At 47.4% G+C, this 23,040-nt stretch overlaps 1 protein-coding gene across 2 annotated transcripts in view; it reads left to right on the top strand.

Annotated features, from left to right (window-relative positions):
• Positions 1–18,370, top strand: part of SPATA7 (spermatogenesis associated 7) — a 36,649-nt gene extending 18,279 nt beyond the window's left edge. For both annotated transcript variants that reach the window (XM_063948555.1, XM_063948554.1), the window contains 7 exons: positions 351–481; positions 12,583–13,010; positions 13,276–13,363; positions 14,761–14,852; positions 15,752–15,829; positions 15,924–15,981; positions 17,470–18,370. In XM_063948555.1, the coding sequence (XP_063804625.1) occupies positions 351–481; positions 12,583–13,010; positions 13,276–13,363; positions 14,761–14,852; positions 15,752–15,829; positions 15,924–15,981; positions 17,470–18,291 (1,697 nt within the window). In that variant the 3' untranslated portion in view covers positions 18,292–18,370. The remainder of the gene's footprint in view (positions 1–350; positions 482–12,582; positions 13,011–13,275; positions 13,364–14,760; positions 14,853–15,751; positions 15,830–15,923; positions 15,982–17,469) is intronic.
• Positions 18,371–23,040: the final 4,670 nt, after the last annotated feature.

Below are 23,040 nucleotides of genomic sequence, written 5' to 3'. Positions count from 1 at the left end.
TACTTGTTTGGTTTGTGAAGGATATTTTGTGTGTCCGTCTGTATTCAACACTTCAGGAAATCTTGGTTCATCTCAGACGCTGTTTTGTTACTGGGGCTGTGTAATAAATGTGTCATTATAATGGCTGAAGCCTATTATTGGGATGTGTCTTGTGGTAGACATTCCGCCATTTTTCTCTATCCTACATCTCTGTCTCTTGTATGAATTCCCATAGTCCCTGTCCGTGTCCCTCTCGCCTTCCCCTAAATGTCTATATATCCAGTTTCTTAAGGACTGGTTATTACGAAGTTGTGTAATAACAAAGCATCAAGTCCCCTGTGTTCTGCTAACGTCTCCTGTGTTTCCTCCAGACAGCGACCAGCAGAGAAGGGAGAAAATGAACAGAGAGGTGGCCCGGTTGGAGAAGGAGTCTTTACGTTATGGGTCCTTCTCCCGCCTTAATTCTAGAGCAAGTGGAAAGGATGCCATAGTACGTGGAAAGGTGAGAATCTGCCAGTATAACAACCGTTGGCGTTACTCCGGTATATAGCGATGGTTTCAGCAGCCATGACTGGTCACTCCAGGTTCTGTAGTAATAAGTACCATCGTAATCCATCCGAGAACCAGTGCAGAGGATTACAATGAGCCCTTCGTAATTTGGACCATGGCACTTTCCCTTACGGAACGAGAGCTGAGGCTGTGCCCACCTGAATATGTGGAAGGGTCTTGTACTGCTGCCAGCGCACAGAGCCCGGAACACAGTGACAGAGGCCTGTGCTCTCACCCACAGGGTGCAAGGATGACCGGTGGTTTCTGTTTGGTGTCTATCGCCCCACATACAGTATGAAGTGTTATTACAGGCACAGACACCCCCCTGTATAAGCGCTAGTTAGCGTCCATGGATAATGAAAACTACGATCTGTCACTGACCCTTTATACTATAAATTGCTTCCGCAGGGTACGACTGACATTCTCCTCTGCACCCTACAGGGTTTGGTGTTGAACAAATGATTCAGACACATTCATCACATTTATTATCAATTAACATAAATGTTTGTTTGTTTTTCTTTTGGAGGGGGGGAGTAGTAATTGTGATTGGAAATGAGATGTGCAGCCCAACAGCAGCAATTGTATAAACAGCGAGTTTTGTTATTCCTTTACCATAAAGTCACTTACCCCTTTTATTTCTGTGTTCCCTTTGTATACTTTCTCTGTAGGGAAGAGTTATATGGCTACTGCTTTTTAATACCCCTTTCACACCGCACAAATAACTCGGTATCGACCCGGCATATTGCGGTGTGAAAGGGGCATAGCCGAAATCGCGGGTCGCCTGACCCAGCAATTCAACCCGGGAATAAAGCAGTGTTATACCCGGGTTGAATACCGGGTCAGTGGCTGCGTAAACTACAGTTTACTACAGCAGGGGGAGGCGGCGTAAAGATGATCTCATCTCCAAGCGCTGCCTCCACCTCCGCTGCAGGCTCCGCTCCCCGCCGCTGTGGCAACCCACCCGGCATATTGCCGGGTCGGGGAGCCAGCGGCAGCGTCCAATGCCGGATCCCACCCAGGAAGGACTCGTTTTCAATTCCCGGGTGGGAGCCGGCATTGGCAGTGTGAAAGGGGTATTATAAAGAACACAGAACCTATATTGACGTGTAATCTGAGGGATTTATGCCTAGGGCAGTGTTTCCCAAACTTGTGGCCTAATTCAGACCTGATCGCAGCAGCAAATTTGTTAGCTAATGGGTAAAACCATGTGCACTGCAGGGGGGGCAGATGTAACATGTGCAGAGAGACTTAGATTTGGGTGTGGTGAGTTCAATCTGCAATCTAAATTGCAGTGTAAAAATAAAGCAGCCAGTATTTACCCTGCACAGAAACAATATAACCCACCCAAATCTAACTCTCTCTGCACATGTTATATCTGCCCCACCTGCAGTGCACATGGTTTTGCCCATTAGCTAACAAATTTGCTGCTGCGATCAACTCTGAATTAGGCCCCTGGTCTTCAAGGCACTGGAGCAGTCCAGATGTACAGGATATCCATAGCTGAGCACAGATGGTTAAATCAGATTGATTGAAGCACTAATTAAGCCACTTGTGCCCACGCCTGGCTATCCGTACAACCTGGACAGTTAGGGTGCCTTGAGTATAGAGTTTGGGAACCCCTGGCTTAAAGAATAAAAAAGCCTAATTTCTAGACAGAGCTGCACCTGTCAGCCCGTTACTCATTGTAGCATCATGTTAGTAACTGTAGCGCTTATAAAGATGAACACGTGAGTTTTTTCCCTTTAATCTGACTGTTATCTACACTGCAGGAATGAGTTTCCTGACACCTCATTGCATAGACTGCCACTGGTGCCAACGGGGGTCACCAATAAGACAGAGACAGATAGTAACGGCTGCACATTGCATAAGATAAATGACTTGGTAACACTAAGCACAGAGTGTGGCCACTGACACTGATTACTAGAGGACCATCCTCACATTATTTGCTAGCCAATGTTTAATGTCAATCATTAAAGTGTTTTAGAGTGTGGGCTGTTGGGTACACATCAATCAGCAAAGTATCTAACTGGTATCCGGACTATACAGTAGGTTGATAATGAAAAACTCAACAGTCATTAAGTCGACCACTAATGGTCAACATACGTTAATAGGTTGACACTGCTTATGGTCAATAGGGACAAAGTGGTCAACACAGTTTTGGGGGGTTTTCAGCATTTTAGTCAACTTTTTCATACTTTTCCATCCACGTGGACTATGATTGGGAATAGTAACCTGTGCCGAGCGCAGTGGTAGGGGAGCGAAGCACCTTTGCCCGCAGCATGGCGAGAGGACGCAGATCACTAATTGGGGTTCCACGTGCTGTGATGGCGAAAATGACACCAAACAACATTAAAAATGTGTTGACTTTTTTGGTGTCAACCTTTTGTCATGTCAACCTTTTTTACTGTCTATCTTTTGCATATCGACCTAATGACCCTATCGACTGTTTAACCTTATCGACCTTTTCCGTTTCGACCTTGTGGGGTCGGCATTTTGACTGTAGACCTTTTGCTTGTAGATCTAATGAGCCACGCCCCACTGACCTTTTCAGCAGCACTTGACTCAGTCAGGCTATAGTCTCTACAGATGTGTCTGTTAGCGTTAAGTACGTGGCGCCTCTCTGTGATTCAGTACAACTTTGTGTAAACCACGGTTTAGTTGCAGATTCAAACTCCCATCGGCCCTGGGCTGGGTTCAAACCAAAACCCACCGGTCCTGCCCCCACAACATTGACACCTGCTGAACAAATCCTCATTCTCCTTTATCCGCTGCTTGACCAAGCGTGCCTCTGTATTTTACTGTATTACAAGATGACGTCTGAGGTTTTGCATTTGAGGCCAGGAACTGAGAAGGCCAGCGAATGGCTGTGCATGTCTTACGGGGGAGAATGTGTATGAACACATCTGGTATCCATCTTCCTGGACCGCTTCAGCTCTGGGGTACAGGAGCCGACAGCTCACATTGCTGACCCAAATGCACATCACCTGGGCTTGTGAACCCCGCCACTAGGTGCAAGATGACGGGAAACACGTAGCAAGCTTTGATGAGTTTAGGTTCCAATTCTATCTGACAGATGAACGATTTTGCGTGTGGAGAACATTGAACAAAACAAGGGGCAGTTAAAGTCAGGAGCGGGCGCCTTCAGCAGGACATTGTGCCAGGGGATAGGTCCGTAGCCACCGGATAATGGCTGGAGGTGCGTTCCTCTCTGTTTGGCATCAAGAGTTGGCCCCTTGTTCCTCACATGTGAACACAGTAGAACAGTTCAGTATGCCACCAATGGCAAGGTTCCACCGCTAACAAATATTAGGGAATTGTGTACCATTATCCAGAAGGCATGGGGTACACTATCTACACAGTACTACATTATGTGTGTGTGTATATGTGTGTATATATATATATATATATACATATACACATATCGGCGCCAGAATACCGACCGCAAGAAACGCCGACAGTCGGCATGGCAACTTACAGGAGCTATTCCCGTCGGTAAGCTGACCGTCTGCATCACATACCCAACCCATATGTATATAGTATGTTGTAGCCCGATAATAGCAGAGGTGCCAAGTTACGTAATGGATTCCAATGTCAAAGGAAAAGGTCTGTAAAGCAGAAGTGAATCCCTCTTCTGAAATGCCCCCTGAACTTCAGGTGGCCGCCGTTTAGCAGAATCCTATGTTTCACATAGGGCAGGCATGTCCAAACTGCGGCCCTCCAGCTGTTGAGAAACTACACATCCCAGCATGCCCTGACACAGCTTTAGCATTCTCTGAAGGCAAAACTGTATCAGGGCATGCTGGGATATGTAGTTTCACAACAGCTGGAGGGCCGCAGTTTGGACATGCCTGACATAGGGGCTAATTCAGACCTGATCGGTGCTGTGTGTGTGTTCACACAGCAGCGATCAGGCGTGAACTGTGCATGCGCTGGTGCCGAAGTGCGCCGGCGCATGCCAGACAGCCGACGGCTGTCTCAGCCCTGCGATCGCCTCTGCCTGAGGTGTTCGCTGGGCAGGAGGGTGCGGGCCGGCGGCGTTTAGGGGGCGCAGTCCGGGCAACGCAGGCGACCTGGGCTGCGACGGGTATCTCCCTGCCAGCGCGCAGGAGCTGTGCTGACTGGGAGCTACGCATCCAGTACAAAAGCATCACCGCTGTGCAATGCTTACTGTATGTACTCGTGCGCGGGGGCGGGGCCTGATGTGCGGGGCAGACTACCCTGGGCGTCCACCCACATGTCAGGGAAGCTGATCGTAGGTATGCTAAATTTAGCGCATCTACGATCAGGTCTGAATCACCCCCATAGTGTAGAGGATATTTCTGAAACAAATGAGAGCAACAGCGCCTCCTAGTGTAATAAATTACTGACACTGGGAAATACACCCAGTATCTGAGATTTGCTCCACCTGAAAGATCACAGATAACAAATAAGTTATACCCACTAGGAGGCGCCTGTTGCTCTCTATTGTTCCATATGTATGTACATACATCTTTACGTGTGTATATATATATATATATATATATATATATATATATATATTTCTCTAACGTCCTAGTGGATGCTGGGGACTCCGTCAGGACCATGGGGAATAGCGGGCTCCGCAGGAGACAGGGCACATCTAAAAAAGCTTTTAGGTCACATGGTGCGTACTGGCTCCTCCCCCTATGACCCTCCTCCAAGCCTCAGTTAGGTTTTTGTGCCCGTCCGAGAGGGTGCAATCTAGGTGGCTCTCTTAAAGAGCTGTTTAGAAAAGTTTTTTTTTAGGTTTCAATCTCAGTGATTCCTGCTGGCAACAGGATCACTGCATCGAGGGACTTAGGGGAGAGATTTCCAACTCACCTGCGTGCAGGATGGATTGGAGTCTTAGGCTACTGGACACTTAGCTCCAGAGGGAGTCGGAACACAGGTCAGCCTGGGGTTCGTCCCGGAGCCGCGCCGCCGATCCCCCTTACAGACGCTGAAGAGACGGCAGAACGGAGGTCCGGAAAACAGGCGGCAGAAGACTCCACAGTCTTCATGAAGGTAGCGCACAGCACTGCAGCTGTGCGCCATTGTTGTCACACGGCTCACTGACTCAGTCACGGAGGGTGCAGGGCGCTGCTGGGGGCGCCCTGGGCAGCAATATAATTACCTTTAGTGGCAAAAGAAATACATCACATATACCCATTAAGGCTATATGTATGTATTTTGACCCAGGCCAGTTTCTTAAAAACCGGGAGAAAAATCCCGCCGAAAAAGGGGCGGAGCTTATTCTCCTCAGCACTCAGCGCCATTTTCCTGCTCAGCTCCGCTGGTCAGGACGGCTCCCAGGACTCTCCCCTGCACTGCACTACAGAAACAGGGTAACAAAGAGAAGGGGGGCATAAATTGGCGATATTTATATATTAAGAGCGCATATATAGTAAACAACACCTTCTAGGGTTGTTTTTATACATTTATAGCGCTTTTGGTGTGTGCTGGCAAACTCTCCCTCTGTCTCCCCAAAGGGCTAAGGGGTCCTGTCTTCGATTAGAGCATTCCCTGTGTGGCTGCTGTGTGTCGGTACGTGTGTGTCGACATGTATGAGGACGATGTTGGTGTGGAGGCAGAGCAATTGCCGATGATGGTAATGTCACCCCCTAGGGAGTCGACACCGGAATGGATGGCTTTAGTTATGGAATTACGTGATAATGTCAGCACACTGCAAAAGTCAGTTGACGAAATAAGACGCCCGGCAAACCAGTTAGTACCGGTTCAGGCGTCTCAGACACCGTCAGGGGCTGTAAAACGTCCTTTACCTCAGTCAGTCGACACGGGTACCGACACAGATGAATCTAGTGTCGACGGTGAAGAAACAAACGTATTTTCCAATAGGGCCACACGTTATATGATCACGGCAATGAAGGAGGCTTTGCAGATCTCTGATACTGCTGGTACCTCAAAAAGGGGTATTATGTGGGGGGTGAAAAAACTACCTGTATTTTTCCCAGAATCAGAGGAATTGAATGATGTGTGTGATGAAGCGTGGGTTACCCCCGATAGAAAAATGCTAATTTCAAAGAAGTTGTTGGCATTATACCCTTTCCCACCAGAGGTTAGGGCGCGCTGGGAAACACCCCCTAAGGTGGATAAGGCGCTCACACGTTTATCAAAGCAAGTGGCGTTGCCGTCTCCTGATACGGCCGCCCTCAAGGATCCAGCAGATAGGAGGCTGGAAACTACACTGAAGAGTATATACACACATACGGGTGTTATACTGCGACCGGCAATAGCCTCAGCCTGGATGTGCAGTGCTGGGGTAGTGTGGTTGGATTCTCTGACTGAAAATATTGAGACCCTGGATAGGGACAGTATTTTATTGACTCTAGAGCAATTAAAGGATGCTTTTCTTTATATGCGAGATGCTCAGAGGGATGTTTGTACTCTAGCATCAAGAGTAAACGCGATGTCCATATCTGCTAGAAGAAGTTTATGGACGCGACAGTGGTCAGGTGATGCGGATTCCAAGAGGCATATGGAAGTATTGCCATATAAAGGAGAAGAATTGTTTGGGGTCGGTCTTTCGGACCTGGTGACCACGGCAACTGCCGGCAAATCCACCTTTTTACCTCAGACCCCTTCACAACAGAAAAAGACACCGTCTTTTCAGCCGCAGTCCTTTCGCTCCTATAAAAAGCGACCAAAAGGACAGTCTTATCTGCCGAGAGGCAGAGGAAAGGGTAAGAAAGGGCAGCACGCAGCCCCTGCCCAGGAACAGAAGCCCGCCCCGGCTTCTACAAAGCCATCAGCATGACGCTGGGGCTTTACAAGCGGACCCAGGAACGGTGGGGGGTCGACTCAAGATTTTCAGCAATCAATGGGCTCACTCACAAGTGGACCCGTGGGTCCTGCAGATAATATCTCAGGGTTACATGCTGGAGTTCGAAAGGTTTCCCCCTCGCCGGTTCCTAAAGTCTGCTTTACCAACGTCTCCCTCAGAAAGGACGTCGGTTTTGGAAGCCATTCACAAGCTGTATTCTCAGCAGGTGATAGTCAAGGTACCCCTCCTACAACAGGGAAAGGGGTATTATTCCACACTATTTGTGGTACCGAAGCCGGACGGTTCGGTAAGACCTATTCTAAATCTGAAATCCTTGAACCTGTACATACAGAAATTCAAGTTCAAGATGGAGTCACTCAGAGCAGTGATAGCGAATCTGGAAGAAGGGGACTTCATGGTGTCCCTGGACATAAAGGATGCTTATCTGCATGTCCCAATTTACCCCTCACACCAAGGGTATCTCAGGTTCGTGATACAAGACTGTCATTATCAGTTTCAAACGATGCCGTTTGGTTTGTCCACGGCCCCTCGGGTCTTTACCAAGGTAATGACCGAAATGATGGTTCTTCTACGAAGAAAAGGCGTATTAATTATCCCTTACTTGGACGATCTCCTGATAAGGGCAAAGTCCAGAGAACAGCTGGAAGTCGGTGTAGCACTAACCCAGGTAGTGCTTCAGCAACACGGGTGGATTCTGAATCTTCCAAAATCTCAATTGACCCCGACAACTCGTCTGCTGTTCCTGGGAATGATTCTGGACACGGTTCAGAAAAAGGTGTTTCTCCCGGAGGAGAAAGCAAGGGAGTTATCCGAACTTGTCAGGAACCTCCTAAAACCAGGAACGGTGTCAGTACATCAATGCACAAGAGTCCTGGGAAAGATGGTGGCTTCGTACGAAGCGATTCCATTCGGCAGATTCCATGCACGGACATTTCAGTGGGATCTGCTGGACAAATGGTCCGGATCGCATCTGCACATGCATCAGCGGATAGCACTGTCACCAAGAACAAGGTTGTCTCTCCTGTGGTGGCTGCAGACTGCCCATCTGTTAGTGGGCCGCAGATTCGGCATACAGGACTGGGTCCTGGTGACTACGGATGCCAGCCTACGAGGTTGGGGAGCAGTCACAAAGGGAAGAAACTTCCAGGGCGTGTGGTCAAACCTGGAGACGTCTCTTCACATAAATATACTGGAGCTAAGAGCGATCTACAATGCTCTAAGTCTGGCAAAACCGCTGCTTCAGGGTCAGCCGGTGTTGATCCAGTCCGACAACATCACGGCAGTCGCCCACGTGAACCGACAAGGCGGCACGAGAAGCAGGAGTGCAATGGCAGAAGCGGCAAGGATTCTGCGCTGGGCGGAGAATCATGTCATAGCACTGTCAGCAGTGTTCATCCCGGGAGTGGACAACTGGGAAGCAGATTTCCTCAGCAGACACGACCTTCACCCGGGAGAGTGGGGACTTCATCCAGAAGTTTTCCACATGATTGTGAACCGTTGGGAAAAACCAAAGGTAGACATGATGGCGTCTCGCCTCAACAAAAAATTGGACAGGTATTGCGCCAGGTCAAGAGACCCTCAGGCAATAGCTGTGGACGCTCTGGTAACACCGTGGGTGTACCAATCAGTGTATGTGTTCCCTCCTCTGCCGCTCATACCAAAGGTACTGAGAATTATACGGAAAAGAGGAGTAAGAACGATACTGGTGGCTCCGGACTGGCCAAGGAGAACTTGGTATCCGGAACTTCAAGAGATGCTCACGGAGGATCCGTGGCCTCTACCTCTAAGAAGGGATCTGCTTCAGCAGGGACCTTGTATTTTCCAAGACTTACCGCGTCTGCGTTTGACGGCATGGCGGTTGAACGCCGGATTCTAAAAGAAAAGGGCATTCCAGAGGAAGTTATTCCTACCTTGATTAAGGCTAGGAAGGAAGTGACCGCACAACATTATCACCGCATTTGGAGAAAATATGTTGCGTGGTGTGAAGCCAAGAAGGCTCCAACGGAAGAATTTCAATTGGGTCGATTCTTACATTTCCTGCAAGCAGGATTGTCTATGGGCCTCAAATTGGGGTCCATTAAAGTTCAAATTTCGGCCTTATCAATTTTCTTCCAGAAGGAATTGGCGTCAGTGCCTGAAGTACAAACTTTTGTCAAAGGTGTACTACATATACAACCCCCAATAGTGCCTCCAGTGGCACCGTGGGATTTGAACGTGGTTCTAAATTTTCTCAAATCTCATTGGTTTGAGCCGTTAAAATCGGTAGAATTAAAATACCTTACATGGAAGGTAACCATGCTGTTGGCCCTGGCTTCTGCCAGGAGAGTTTCAGAGTTGGCAGCTTTGTCATACAAGAGCCCATATCTGATATTCCATTCGGACAGGGCAGAATTGAGGACACGTCCTCAATTTCTCCCTAAGGTGGTTTCGGCATTTCACTTAAACCAGCCTATTGTGGTGCCTGCGGCTACTAGCGACTTGGAGGACTCCAAGTTACTGGACGTTGTCAGAGCATTAAAAATATATATTTCAAGGACAGCTGGAGTCAGAAAAACTGACTCGTTGTTTACATTGTATGCACCCAACAAGATGGGTGCTCCTGCGTCTAAACAGACGATTGCACGTTGGATCTGTAGCACAATCCAACTTGCACATTCTGTGGCAGGCGTGCCACAGCCTAAATCTGTAAAGGCCCACTCCACAAGGAAGGTGGGCTCATCTTGGGCGGCTGCCCGAGGAGTCTCGGCATTACAACTTTGCCGAGCAGCTACGTGGTCAGGGGAGAACACGTTTGTAAAATTTTACAAATTTGATACTCTGGCTAAAGAGGACCTGGAGTTCTCTCATTCGGTGCTGCAGAGTCATCCGCACTCTCCCGCCCGTTTGGGAGCTTTGGTATAATCCCCATGGTCCTGACGGAGTCCCCAGCATCCACTAGGACGTTAGAGAAAATAAGAATTTACTTACCGATAATTCTATTTCTCATAGTCCGTAGTGGATGCTGGGCGCCCATCCCAAGTGCGGATTGTCTGCAATGCTTGTACATAGTTATTGTTACAAAATCGGGTTATTACTGTTGTTGTGAGCCATCTTTTCAGAGGCTACTTCGTTTTGTTATCATACTGTTAACTGGGTTCAGATCACCAGTTGTACGGTGTGATTAGTGTGGCTGGTATGAGTCTTACCCGGGATTCAAGATCCTTCCTTATTGTGTACGCTCGTCCGGGCACAGTACCTAACTGAGGCTTGGAGGAGGGTCATAGGGGGAGGAGCCAGTACGCACCATGTGACCTAAAAGCTTTTTTAGATGTGCCCTGTCTCCTGCGGAGCCCGCTATTCCCCATGGTCCTGACGGAGTCCCCAGCATCCACTACGGACTATGAGAAATAGAATTATCGGTAAGTAAATTCTTATTATATAATCATATTTATGTATTAGAACTAAGGTGCTCTCAGGGCAGGAAGCATCACAGTAGCTATATATAAACTGGCGCTAGTAATTAATGTAACTGAAACGACATAAAACAATAGGACGCAGATGGCTGATAAAGAGCAGTTTTTCTGTGTTACTCAAGTTGGCAACTTATTTATTTATTTTTTCCCCCCCTTTTGAAGAAATCCCGCTGAGCTGTGAGATCTGGGACCAGTTTACTAACATGTAAGATAATGCGTCGTTCCCAGCGCAGCCGGTGGAGCGAGCACATCGTGAGCCGGTAACGCTCAAGCAGCGGGGTCCCTAATATTCAGTCTGTCAGAATAATTCATGTTTCCGTGGCAACCTGTTACAAGGGCGTCTATTTTTGAGACGATCACAGTCTTTCCATTGTGTAGGAATTGCAAAAAAGAGACTTTTTTATGGCTTTAAGATCTGTGCAATTATCCAATCGGGGTTCTCCCGAGTTTTTTCAGTTTTTGCTAGATGTGAATTAGAATTTTCTACTGATTCTCAGAGTCCTAAATATTTTCCAGAACCAGAACTCGGAGATCGATGTTTTGATTTGGCATTGATGAACGTATGGGTTGCATCCTGCCAGCTGCCAAGACACGGACAGTGTCACTGCGCCATCCATCCAATACATTTCATTGCTTGCTGCAGCGGGCCAGCAGTCACCAATGGGGGGCTGCTTTTGGGGGTCATTAGGGTATCCCAGGACTCGGCTGCATGGACCCAGAGCTGTTACTCTCTCGGCCGGAGGAGGCTGCATAGCACGATGACAAAGCAGTCTCTGTGCCCTTACCAAACATGGCATTTTCCTTCACTGTGCCAGGCATGTGTTGTTTGCCCACTGCACCATACCACAAATACCACTGCTTTTTCACAATACTCAGTCCTTTAGAAAGTTAGTCCGCAAAAATGTAGCCCTCCGTACCCAAGAAGTTGGTTGTTCACTGATCATTGCCATATTTCTTCGCAGTCACTGATTCGGTATTTAAATTGTTCTAATTAGTAGTGATTTACAGTACAACTTTTTTTCCTTCACCTAAATGCTATTTAAAAAATAAAAAAAAATGTGAAATTTCCTTCATTTGGGTACTAGTTCATAGCGGGGACACATACTGTAGTTTCTGGGTACTTTTATAAAGAGCGAGCTTGATAAATAGGCTTTTTAGTCTCCATCCATATTACCAGGCATGGATTTGCCACATTGCACTGCAGTAAACAGACCCCTGTCTCTTACATGGGGCGTTAAAGCAAAGGTTTTTATTAGTATGATCCAGGTTGTGTCCCCTGGACATGTACAGTGTAACGTATACGCCAGCTTAGAGCTATATAACCTGTAATGTCTGTAATTCCCGCACTGCCTGGCAATTTCCCAGCAGCCGGCTTCTGCTACAGACGTCCGCTTAAAATGTTTTGCGTCCCCATTCTTGCAGCTCGATCCTTCGGTAATTTCTGCTAAGTGTTTTGTGTAGAAAGAAATCTGAGCAGCCAAATTCTTCTCCTGTTTATTAGAAAAACCCGGTAAGTAGAAGCGCTTTGTTGGTAGGCGGAGGACAGAGTGTACATGTTGTTCATGTGCAGAGAAATTGCAGCAATTGCACAAAATAGCGTGCTCCTACTAATCGCTTTCCTCCGTCTTGGTGTCATCTGGTGGAATTGGAAGATTTACTGAAAAACTGTACTGCCGGAAATCACAGGTTGTACAAATGACCAATTGTATCTAGCAAAAGTTGACGTAAACCGTGTACTAGACAAGGTTAAAGTTACCTGAAGGTGACCCGCATCTCATGCTGCCTGCAATGTTTTTATTGCAGGATACGTATGATGGATATACTAATATGGCGCGCCAATCCCTGTATTCAGACCGCAGAGCCGTATCCTCTGCAGGCTCCTACATCTCCTCTCCGAGTCCCTTGCGATCACCAGAGGGAACCGCCGAGCCGCACAGCAGGAAATTAACGTTCTCCAGAATGTCTGCTAGAACGCGTTGCGGCTTCTCGGACTCCCCTGGGTGGAGCAGCAGCGCCTCCTGCCAGTTCCGGGACAGCCTGAAGAAGACCTACAGCGGGGACCTGTTAGAGAAACACTCGCATTACTTCTCCAACAAGCAGCAACCCCACACGCCGCGCACCCTGAGGACGCCGGCCAAGTCGGTCATTGCTCAGTGCCGCTACTACACACCACCCAGGAGGAAGAGGAGGGAGAGCGGGGCTGAGGACGAGGCCTGGGCTGATATGAGCCGGTAACAAATGTTTGTGGCTAAAATAGGTTTAATATTGTGCACAATTTCACAGTCTTACACGTTTCCTCCACTCTCTTCATTCTGTAACTTCCTACAGCTTCAGTATGTTATGTATTAGGCTTCATGCACATGTTACATCTTCCCCACCTGCAGTGCAGCATGGTTTTGCCCAGTTGCTTGCTGTTTTGCTTTACTTACAAACATGAATCGGGCTCTATATTCAGTGTATTATACCACCCAGCTGACATGCGCATTTCACCCACAGCTCTCGGCAGAGGGATCAAGCACAAGAGGAACAGCCCCTATCAGACAGAGGACATGTAACAGAAAGCGAAGCTTTACCTGCAGATCCAGTAGGTGGCGCCATTCAGTAGTTATTTAATGCTCTCGAATAACTTTCTTACTGTCACTAATTATACTCTGCAAATTTCACAACAAAACTGAAAATAGATTACGGATACTTTTGCTAATATCTGTTATACTTCCCGGTATCTAAGAGGAAATTGTGTTCCTTTGCACAGCTGACAAAGTTCTAAAATTAATGTCCGGTTTCCATGAACTTTTGTTTACACTTTTGATCTTCCAAACTGTTTGTTTTTTTAGAAGAAAAAATGGGTTCTTGCTACTTTAAATACACAGTATATATACAATATGAGGAGAACTTAAAGAGATTGTCTAGAACAGTGGTTCCAAAACTCGGGCCCCAAGGAGCACTAACAGGTCATGTTTTGCAGATCTCCCGGCAGGTGCACTGTATGTCACCAACTGTCACATTTTAAAGTTCGGCAGGTGACCTGGAAACATGACCCGTTACTGCTCCTTAAGGACCGAGTATCAGAAACACTGCTATAGTCAATTTGTATGCTTAACTCATAACCATAGTTATTTAATAGGCTGGGTTTTCAGTGATGTCACTGGCTCCTAGTGACTGGATTGGCTGCACTCTCAGTGATGTCACTGGCTCCTAGTGACTGGATAGGCTGCGCTCTCAGTGATGTCACTGGCTCCTAGTGACTGGATAGAATGTGCTCTCATTGATGTCACTGGCTCCTAGTGACTGGATAGGCTGCGCTCTCAGTGATGTCACTGGCTCCTAGTGACTGGGTAGGCTGCGCTCTCAGTGATGTCACTGGTTCCTAGTGACTGGGTAGGCCACACTCTCAGTGATGTCAGTGGTTCCCAGTGACTGGATAGGCTGCGCTCTCAGTGATGTCACTGGCTCCTAGTGACTGGATAGGCTGTGCTCTCATTGATGTCACTGGCTCCCAGTGACTGGATAGGCTGCGCTCTCAGTGATGTCACTGGCTCCTAGTGACTGGGTAGGGCACACTCTCAGTGATGTCAGTGGCTCCCAGTGACTGGATAGGCCGCACTCTCAGTGATGTCACTGCTTCCAAGTGCTTTATCACAGTATCTGTGACTTTATACTAGCTTGCAACAAGAAAATTTGATGGGGGCGGTGGAGAGATCACTGAATGTTTGTTTTTTATATAAGTAGTTTACATTAAATGTAGTTGTTACTGTAACTTCAGTGAGTTGTTGCAGGATGTTGGAAACGGATTATCATATTGCCATCAATGGCAGAAAGTACAAATATAAATCCAGTTATGTGAATAAAATCATTGTTCTTGTTTAGTTATGGCCGTTCTCCGTCCTGTCATGGCTGTTGTATTGTTCTGTTAGCTCAGTAAGTGTTCACCGCGAATTGCTGCCCTCCCCTCGCTAACCCGTTTACCATCCCACAATGTAGGATGAACACTCTGAGAATCTGAGTGAAGAAGAGAAAATCCATCACCAGGTCTCTGAGAAGCCAAATGACCGCCAGCGCCGCCGGCTTTCCAGGTACACTATACGGCGATGGATGCAGGGTGCCATGTAACCGCTATTACAGTCGGAAGGGAAGAAAGGGGGAGCAATGTGTACATTATCCTAGGCTAGCAGGTTCTTTGTAGAGTGTTTAGCGGAGTCGGTTTTTCTAGGTTAGGTGTACAGTATGATCCCCAGTGTCCGTGTTATGCCTGGTGATTACAGGGACTTGTGATGAGATGTTAATAGAATACGCTGGCAGGTGGGGTGCTGGTGGTGTTACTGTTTCTCTTACGGCCTAGGAAATTACACACACACACGTTCCTCGTGTTCATTCTAGCACCCTGCACCTTTCAAAACACGTGCAGTTCCTCTTTCCTGCCTGGGGTGTCGCTCTCTGCTCTGCTGCTTCTCAGAACACTCTGCTCTGTATCTCAGCACTAAAATACAGACCAGAATGTGGTGATAAGCACCAGAGCAGAGAGCGACACCCCAGGCAGGAAAGAGGAACTGCACGTGTTTTGAAAGGTGCAGGGTGCTAGAATGAACAGTACGTTCCCCATCAGTTAGAAGTGCTTGTAGAACCAATATCACTCACTGCAAAAGCGCCTACGCCCTAATAGGGCTACAGACTATAGCAGCCACATGTGCACCATGAGCCCTGCGATCTGTAAGAGCTATAGCCAGTTTCCAAGGGCTATTCACAAACCTAACGAGCAGGAAGTGCCACCCACCAAGAATAAGGAATTCCCTACAAGGACCAATCGCTACAACTTCTCATGTCCCTGAGCTGACAGTGGCGCAGAGACTCGCCGTCCCTGGCACAGGTAAGGCCGCTGCTCTCTATCCCTTCCATCCAGAAGCCACACCGGCGTAAACCCCTCTAGCTGATGTAATACTGACCTGACAGATGACACCACTTGTCTATATTGCAGAGAGGAGGAGCTGGCCTACTTGAATTTTGTGGCTGCTGTGACTAATGAGATTCTGTCCCTCGGACTATTCTCCGACAGGTGAGTTGCGGCTGGATGATGTGGGGGGGGGGGGGGGGGGGGGGACGAACAAAGTCTTTACTGTACTCTGTAATCACTGTACTATGCGTTTTAGAGTTCTGGAGCGCGTCTTTGAGCGGCATCTCCAAGAAAATAAGCATCATTTAGATGTGGTAAGAAATCCACCCTTTATATCCTTTGTATCCTAAATGACTAAGGTGACATTTATATCAGTGTTCCTCAGACACCCCTAACAGAGCGTGTTTTCCAGATCTCCTCTGCATCATAGCACCTGTGGATTATGTTTCCAGAGAATGTGTCAGACAGTAATGACCACACCTGTGCGCTAGGTAGGAGATCAGGAAAACATGCACTGTAAGTGTGTCCCTAAGGACCGAGTGCCTGATTCAGAGATGGACAGTAATTCAAAGCTTCTTGTAAACGGCTTTCAATTACTGTCTGATTTGAAGAAGGGACATGCAGGAGGCGTCTCCGTAGAATAGACGCCTCCTGCGTGTAGCTGCGATCCTAGCTCTGCGACGGCCAGCTGAGTAAGCTGACCAATGGAAGGGGGGGCGCAGACCCTTGACTTTCCCCTCCCAGAAAACGAGGGCGATACACCCCGTTTCCAGGAATGCAGGCCTCCCCACTTCCTCAAATACACCACCTGTCAGTCATGCAGCGCAGAGGGGAGCTACGTGCGACATTGCGCAGAATGGGCCCTGCGCGGCTGCAGATTACCAGTATTCGGGAATCTGTGAGCGTCGGGTCCCCTTGAATTCATCTCTGAATTAGGCCTTGAGTTTGGAACATCATGATTTGCATCCTATAAATGTAGAGTTTGGGATCCCCCTTGTGCTGTATTACAAGCCGCTCTAATTAAACACTGGCATTTACCAAAAAATCCCCCAAATATACATTGTTATACCATTAGAAGCGCACATCGCTGGTCGCCACATTGTAAATGGTTCTTGGCGTGTACGATTTGGTGACTCTTGTATTCCTCTCACATGTCATCAATATAGAGGAAACACCGCCCATAGGGTAATATTGTGTGATCACCAATATTCCCTCCATGTCACCCGCACTCTGGAGCGTACAGCAGCGCCCTGTTACCCCCATAGTATTACGTCCGTGGACATGCGTACACCAAGATAAGATACATACACTATGGGCCTAATTCAGAGTTGATCGCAGCAGCAAATTTGTTAGCAGTTGGTCAAAACCATGTGCACTGCAGGGAAGGGGGGGGGAGAGCAGATGTAACATGTGCAGAGAGAGTTAGATTTGGGTGGGGTGTGTTCAAACTGAAATCTAAATTGCAGTGTAAAAATAAAGCAGCCAGTTTACCATGCAACCCACTCAAATCTAACTCTCTCTGCACATGTTACATCTGCCCCACCTGCAGTGCACATGGTTTTGACCAACTGCTAACAAATTTGCTGCTGCGATCAACTCTGAATTACCCCCTATGTCAGCTGTTAGAATGTCAAATGCGTTATGTCAACAGTACATGTCAACAGTACATGTCAACATGTCTATAGTGTCGACATGTAACATGTTGATATCTAACCCTAACCTATAATGCGAATGTCGATATTGTGACTATGCTAACACGTCATACGCTGAAATGATGTGCGTTTCATTCTGTTTCTGTATAGGGTAAAATGCGCTGCCTACTGGACACTCTCAAGGCGGACTTAAACCGCAAAGACGAAAACAATCTTCAGTCTTTTATAGACCATCTCTCAGACGCCAACGAACATTTCACCAGCCCAATTGCTCATCAGGATGGCGCTAGAAATGAAGTTTCTAGGTCACAGGGCAACCTTTCCCAACATAATATAGAGTACGCCCAACGGCTGAGTGGTGACTTACTAATATACCTAGATGATAAGGACGCTGAATCCCACCTCATTGATGACCTCATTAGCTTGGCCAAAATTGACCCTGACCATGAGAAAGGAAATAAACAAGACTCCGAGCCAGTAAATGATCTCCCGGTGTTCATTGAAGGACATATTCAACAGAATGAGGTCTTAATTGGCCAAGATGAAAGAGAAGTTCAGTCACCAGTTGGTGCCCTGTCTTGTCTGGATGAACGAGAATCTGGCCTTCTCCACGAGAGCAACCATGGATTTCAGGATGACCAAGGAGGTAGCGGCCATGGATATCAGGATGACCAAGGAGGTAGTGGCCATGGATTGCAGGATGATCATGGAGAGAGCAACCATGTATTACCGAGTGATGGTCTCCAGGTGTCAGAGATAACTCCTGATGAAGATCAAATCGGTAGTCGCTCAGACAGGACCCATGATTCAGATAATTTCGAGGAGAGCAGCCACCACTCAAACACTGATCAATTGAAGAATCTTGAAGACCTGGAACAAAGCTTCTATGAGATTGTCCATGTGTCCAACGGAAAAGACTGCTCTGATCCTGGAGACGTGTCAGAGGGTGAAAGGGATTATGCGAAAGAGTGATTTATAGGGCAGTTGTGAAATAAAATAGCCAGGTGACCTGCTGCTTACATGCACTGTATGTGTGTGATACGGGTGATGACATAGGGCTTCCATGACTATACTTTAGATTATTGATCTACAAGTGGTACTCACCATATCTCCCCTTTCCTCTTACTTCAGTATCCTGTGTTATAGGATCTATAGCCATCAGAATACTTTAAGCCCTAGAGCATTGATCAGGGCTGTATAATGCAGCTGTTGTCATCGTTCGTCTCTGTATAAATAGGTGGAAGACACCTGCTGGCTAATCTCATCACTACAACCTGCGTTACATGTCCCCTACCCCCTGCTTCCGGTTAAAACAGTGTCTTTACTGGCATAAGACCCCATGCACAGCACACACAGGCTTAGGCCTGGTCACACAGGTATATAACTGAAAATAAGCAAACAAACATAAAAAATCTTAGCACTCCTTGTGCCGAATAGTTTGTCCGCTGCAGTGGCTTTTGCCGCACATGCCCTGCTTTCCTGGCACGGCCAGTGTCCACAGTCCCTGGCGCTACAAACTGTTCCCTGCTCTCTGTCCTCTAACAGGCATCAGCGCAACCTGCAGTGGGTGCATGGGAGTTTTAAACTCCTCCTCAGTGATGAGTTCCTGCTGGATCTGGGCAATCCACAAAATCCGGAGTTATAAATCTCTACTGCAGCTGCAGAATGTGCAGGTGTTTTCTTCTCCCTTGGAGGGAGCTGATCCCACCTGAATGTGAGCAATTGTGGTGAGATACAAACCCTCTTACCACTATACATATATATTTATGCATACAATAATAGATGGCTGAATGGGATGTTATAAACCAAGCAATGTCAGATGTCAGAATGTAATAACGTCTCATGGACATAGATGGGAAAATCCTTAATGATAATACATAACCCTCGGAGGAATCCGTGTAGATATATATATCTCATAGTAAACAATGCATCCAGCAATATCCACCCACAGAATACAGATAAGAACCTTGAATACTACGGTTGTTATAATTATAATGGTGTATGGGGCACCTGCACCCTTTTTCCTATATTAAAACACATTTACTAACATTTAAAAATTAATATAAAAAATGTGTGTTTTAACCCTGGAAGCTCAACATCGATTAAAATTGATTTATCATTGCTGTAAAATTGAACAAAAACATACAAAATCGATCTTTAGTAAATATACCCAAAGATGCATTAAATCTCCCTGCAGCTTATCTCTATGGGCTAAGCGCAGCAGCAACCTGTGGACAGCAGAGGGCGCAGTAGATTCCATAGAACAATGGCATACAGTCCCTCCAGCTGTCAGGTGATATACAGTAGACTGGTGCACACGTACAGAACTCATTGCATACCATATGCGATTTATATAATGCGCTGACACAGAACGTTTCAGTACACATTTTATTTTTATTCTAACATGTTTATTCTGGTTTTAATATTGTTTATCATATGTCTGCGCATCACTGCTAAATTTGTGGTATACTGTATATATTATATCAGGGGTGGAATTTAATTTAGCATAGTATACACAAGTCGGCTTTCCGTATGCTGAGAAATGGGCGTGCACATGTGTGCCTATGCAGATTTTCCCAAATACGATGCTTGCGCCCACTTGTTACTATAGAGGTGGAATATATGGGGGCGGAGTACTGTAAGGGAATGTTCTCGTACAGGCGCCATCCTGTACAGAGACGCATATACGCCTGTCACTCGTGGATGGATGAGGACTGGTGCGTGTGCATTCCACTATATAAATGGTCTTAGGCGTCTTTTCTTCCACATTGTCTTTGCGATCACTTCCGCTCGTTCGTTGTGTGCACCCACAGTGGAGGAAAACGCTTTGAGCAGACGTCCAATCACATGCGACATCAGTGGAGCGCAAGGGACTCATTCATTTCACCACTTCTATCGAACTGAGCAGCTACGTTTGCATAAATGTAGGATCCGCCCAAAAATGGCTGCCTCCGCCGTAAGTAGTCTTCCCATACCGTCCCTTTAAACCAGGACACTAATGAATTACACAGGTTCTGTGGCTGGCTGACTTTAAGCCTGGGTTTAATCAGCCACAGAACCTGTGTAATTCATGTGTGTCCCGGTTTAAAGGGACGGTACGGAAAGCCTAGCTGTAAGCAAGAGACAAAAACATTACAGCTTCAATATGGTTACCCCAAAACGGGATACGGTCGTTAGGTCAACACAACTTAGGTCGGCAGTCATTGGGGCGACCACGATAGGTCGACAGGTGTTAGGTCGACAGTTTAACTAGGTCGATATGGTCATTAGGTCAACCTGTACTAGGGCGACAGGTCACATTTATTTATTTTTACTTTTTGGGACTTTTTCATCCTTTACGATCCCCGTGGACTACGACTGGGAACGGTAACCTGTGCCAAGCGCAGCGAGGCACCTTGTCCGAAGTACGCGAGCCATGCGAGAGGACACGGTGCACTGAGGTTCCCCGTCACTTTATGAAGAAAATGGTGGTTGGTGTGCACCGTATAAATATAGAGCTGGCCAGTCAGTATGGATTGCAGTGTTTGCCCCATACAAAAAGAAATTCAAATTTGTTCCAGACAACTTTGGCAACGAGCCGTAGATCTGCCCCGTGTGTAAACGGTATCCGGATGGTAGATAATCTATGTCGACGGTGAATAGGTTCGACTCCATACGGTCGACATGCACTGGTACAAAAGTTCGACACTGCTTAAGGTCGGCAGTTACAAAAGATCGCCAGGTTCAAAAGGTGGACATGACTGGTCGATAGCTGGGAATAGTAGCCTGCGGCGAGTGACGCGGGACCGCGAGGATGCACAGTTCTACTGATGGCGGCCACATATGATGAGTTCTCTCAAAAAACGGGGGGGGGGGGAGGGGGGAATGGGGCGACCACGTCTGTGTTGACCATTGTCATATCAACCTTTTTACCGTGTCGACCTTTTATCTGTTGACCCTTTGTACCTAATGCATCGCCCTAAACACTGCAGATGTTCTATATACCACACGGTGTAATCTGTTATGTAACAATCACTTCTCACCTTATGGTATTAGCGATCTGTTCAGCAGACAATGTGTCAGGGCGTTAGATGTTTTACACTCTTCATTATCCACTAATGATCCCGAGGTTTCTGCTGAGTATCGTGTTTCACAGCCAGCGCTCCATTCTGTGACTGACAGATGAATTCACTGCATTATACTGTCACTTACACCGGGCTAACTGCGCAGTTCTACTGTCCGCTTTCTATATATTATTATATATATATTATTATATCTATTTATTGACACCTACAGAGGAGTGGTGTATCTACAGTGTATCCGGAAAGTATTCACAGCGCTTCACTTTTTCCACATTTTGTTATGTTACAGCCTTTTCCCAAACTGGAATAAATTATTTTTTCCTGGTGAATTTTGGAATAAGGTTGTAACATAACAAAAAGTGAAGCGCTGTGAATACTTTCCGGTTGCACTGTATAATGCGAGCAGGGTTTGTGGTGCACATAGGCCCCTGGGGGGGGGATCACCCATTTCTTTAATACTTACCTCTCCGGAATCCACAATTTCCCCGGAGTTTACTAGCGCTCATTAAGAGACTGCACAAGTTGCCCCCTCCTCCCTCAATATGCACGTGCCACGGAGCAATACATTTCTTCTTTTGTATAACCTCTTTCCCACTGCCGCAATTACCCAGGTTATTTCTGGGTCTATCCAGGTCGCGGCCCAGTGGAAAAGGGTCCTTGAAAAATTTCCCGTTAGGAGAAAACACCTGACCTGCTGGTGTGACATACAATGCACTACAATGACCAGAATTACCTCCTGCACTCGTCACATCACATGCATCAATAGAAACTGTGACCGCTGTCCACGGTGCTGAATGTCCCTGTGATCGCTGCTGACAGTGTCCACGGTGCTGAATGTCCCTGTGATCGCTGCTGACAGTGTCCCCGGTGCTGAATCTCCCTGTGATCGCTGCTGACAGTGTCCACGGTGCTGAATCTCCCTGTGATCACTACTGACAGTGTCCACGGTGCTGAATCTCCCTGTGATCACTGCTGACAGTGTCCCCGGTGCTGAATCTCCCTGTGATCGCTGCTGACAGTGTCCACGGTGCTGAATCTCCCTGTGATCACTACTGACAGTGTCCACGGTGCTGAATCTCCCTGTGATCACTACTGACAGTGTCCACGGTGCTGAATCTCCCTGTGATCGCTGCTGACAGTGTCCACGGTGCTGAATCTCCCTGTGATCACTACTGACAGTGTCCACGGTGCTAAATCTCCCTGTGATCGCTGCTGACAGTGTCCACGGTGCTGAATCTCCCTGTGATCACTACTGACAGTGTCCACGGTGCTAAATCTCCCTGTGATCGCTGTTGACCGTGTCCCCGGTGCTGAATCTCCCTGTGATCGCTGCTGACAGTGTCCACGGTGCTGAATCTCCCTGTGATCGCTGCTGACAGTGTCCCCGGTGCTGAATCTCCCTGTGATCGCTGCTGACAGTGTCCACGGTGCTGAATCTTCCTGTGATCGCTGCTGACAGTGTCCCCGGTGCTGAATCTCCCTGTGATCGCTGCTGACAGTGTCCCCGGTGCTGAATCTCCCTGTGATCACTACTGACAGTGTCCACGGTGCTGAATCTCCCTGTGATCGCTGTTGACAGTGTCCCCGGTGCTGAATCTCCCTGTGATCGCTGCTGACAGTGTCCCTGGTACTGAATCTCCCTGTGATCGCTGCTGACAGT

The sequence above is a fragment of the Pseudophryne corroboree genome, chromosome 12, assembly GCF_028390025.1.
Source record: "Pseudophryne corroboree isolate aPseCor3 chromosome 12, aPseCor3.hap2, whole genome shotgun sequence".
NCBI lineage: Eukaryota > Metazoa > Chordata > Amphibia > Anura > Myobatrachidae > Pseudophryne > Pseudophryne corroboree.
Note: the sequence above shows the minus strand (reverse complement) of the source record. Positions and strands in the feature narration are given on the sequence as shown.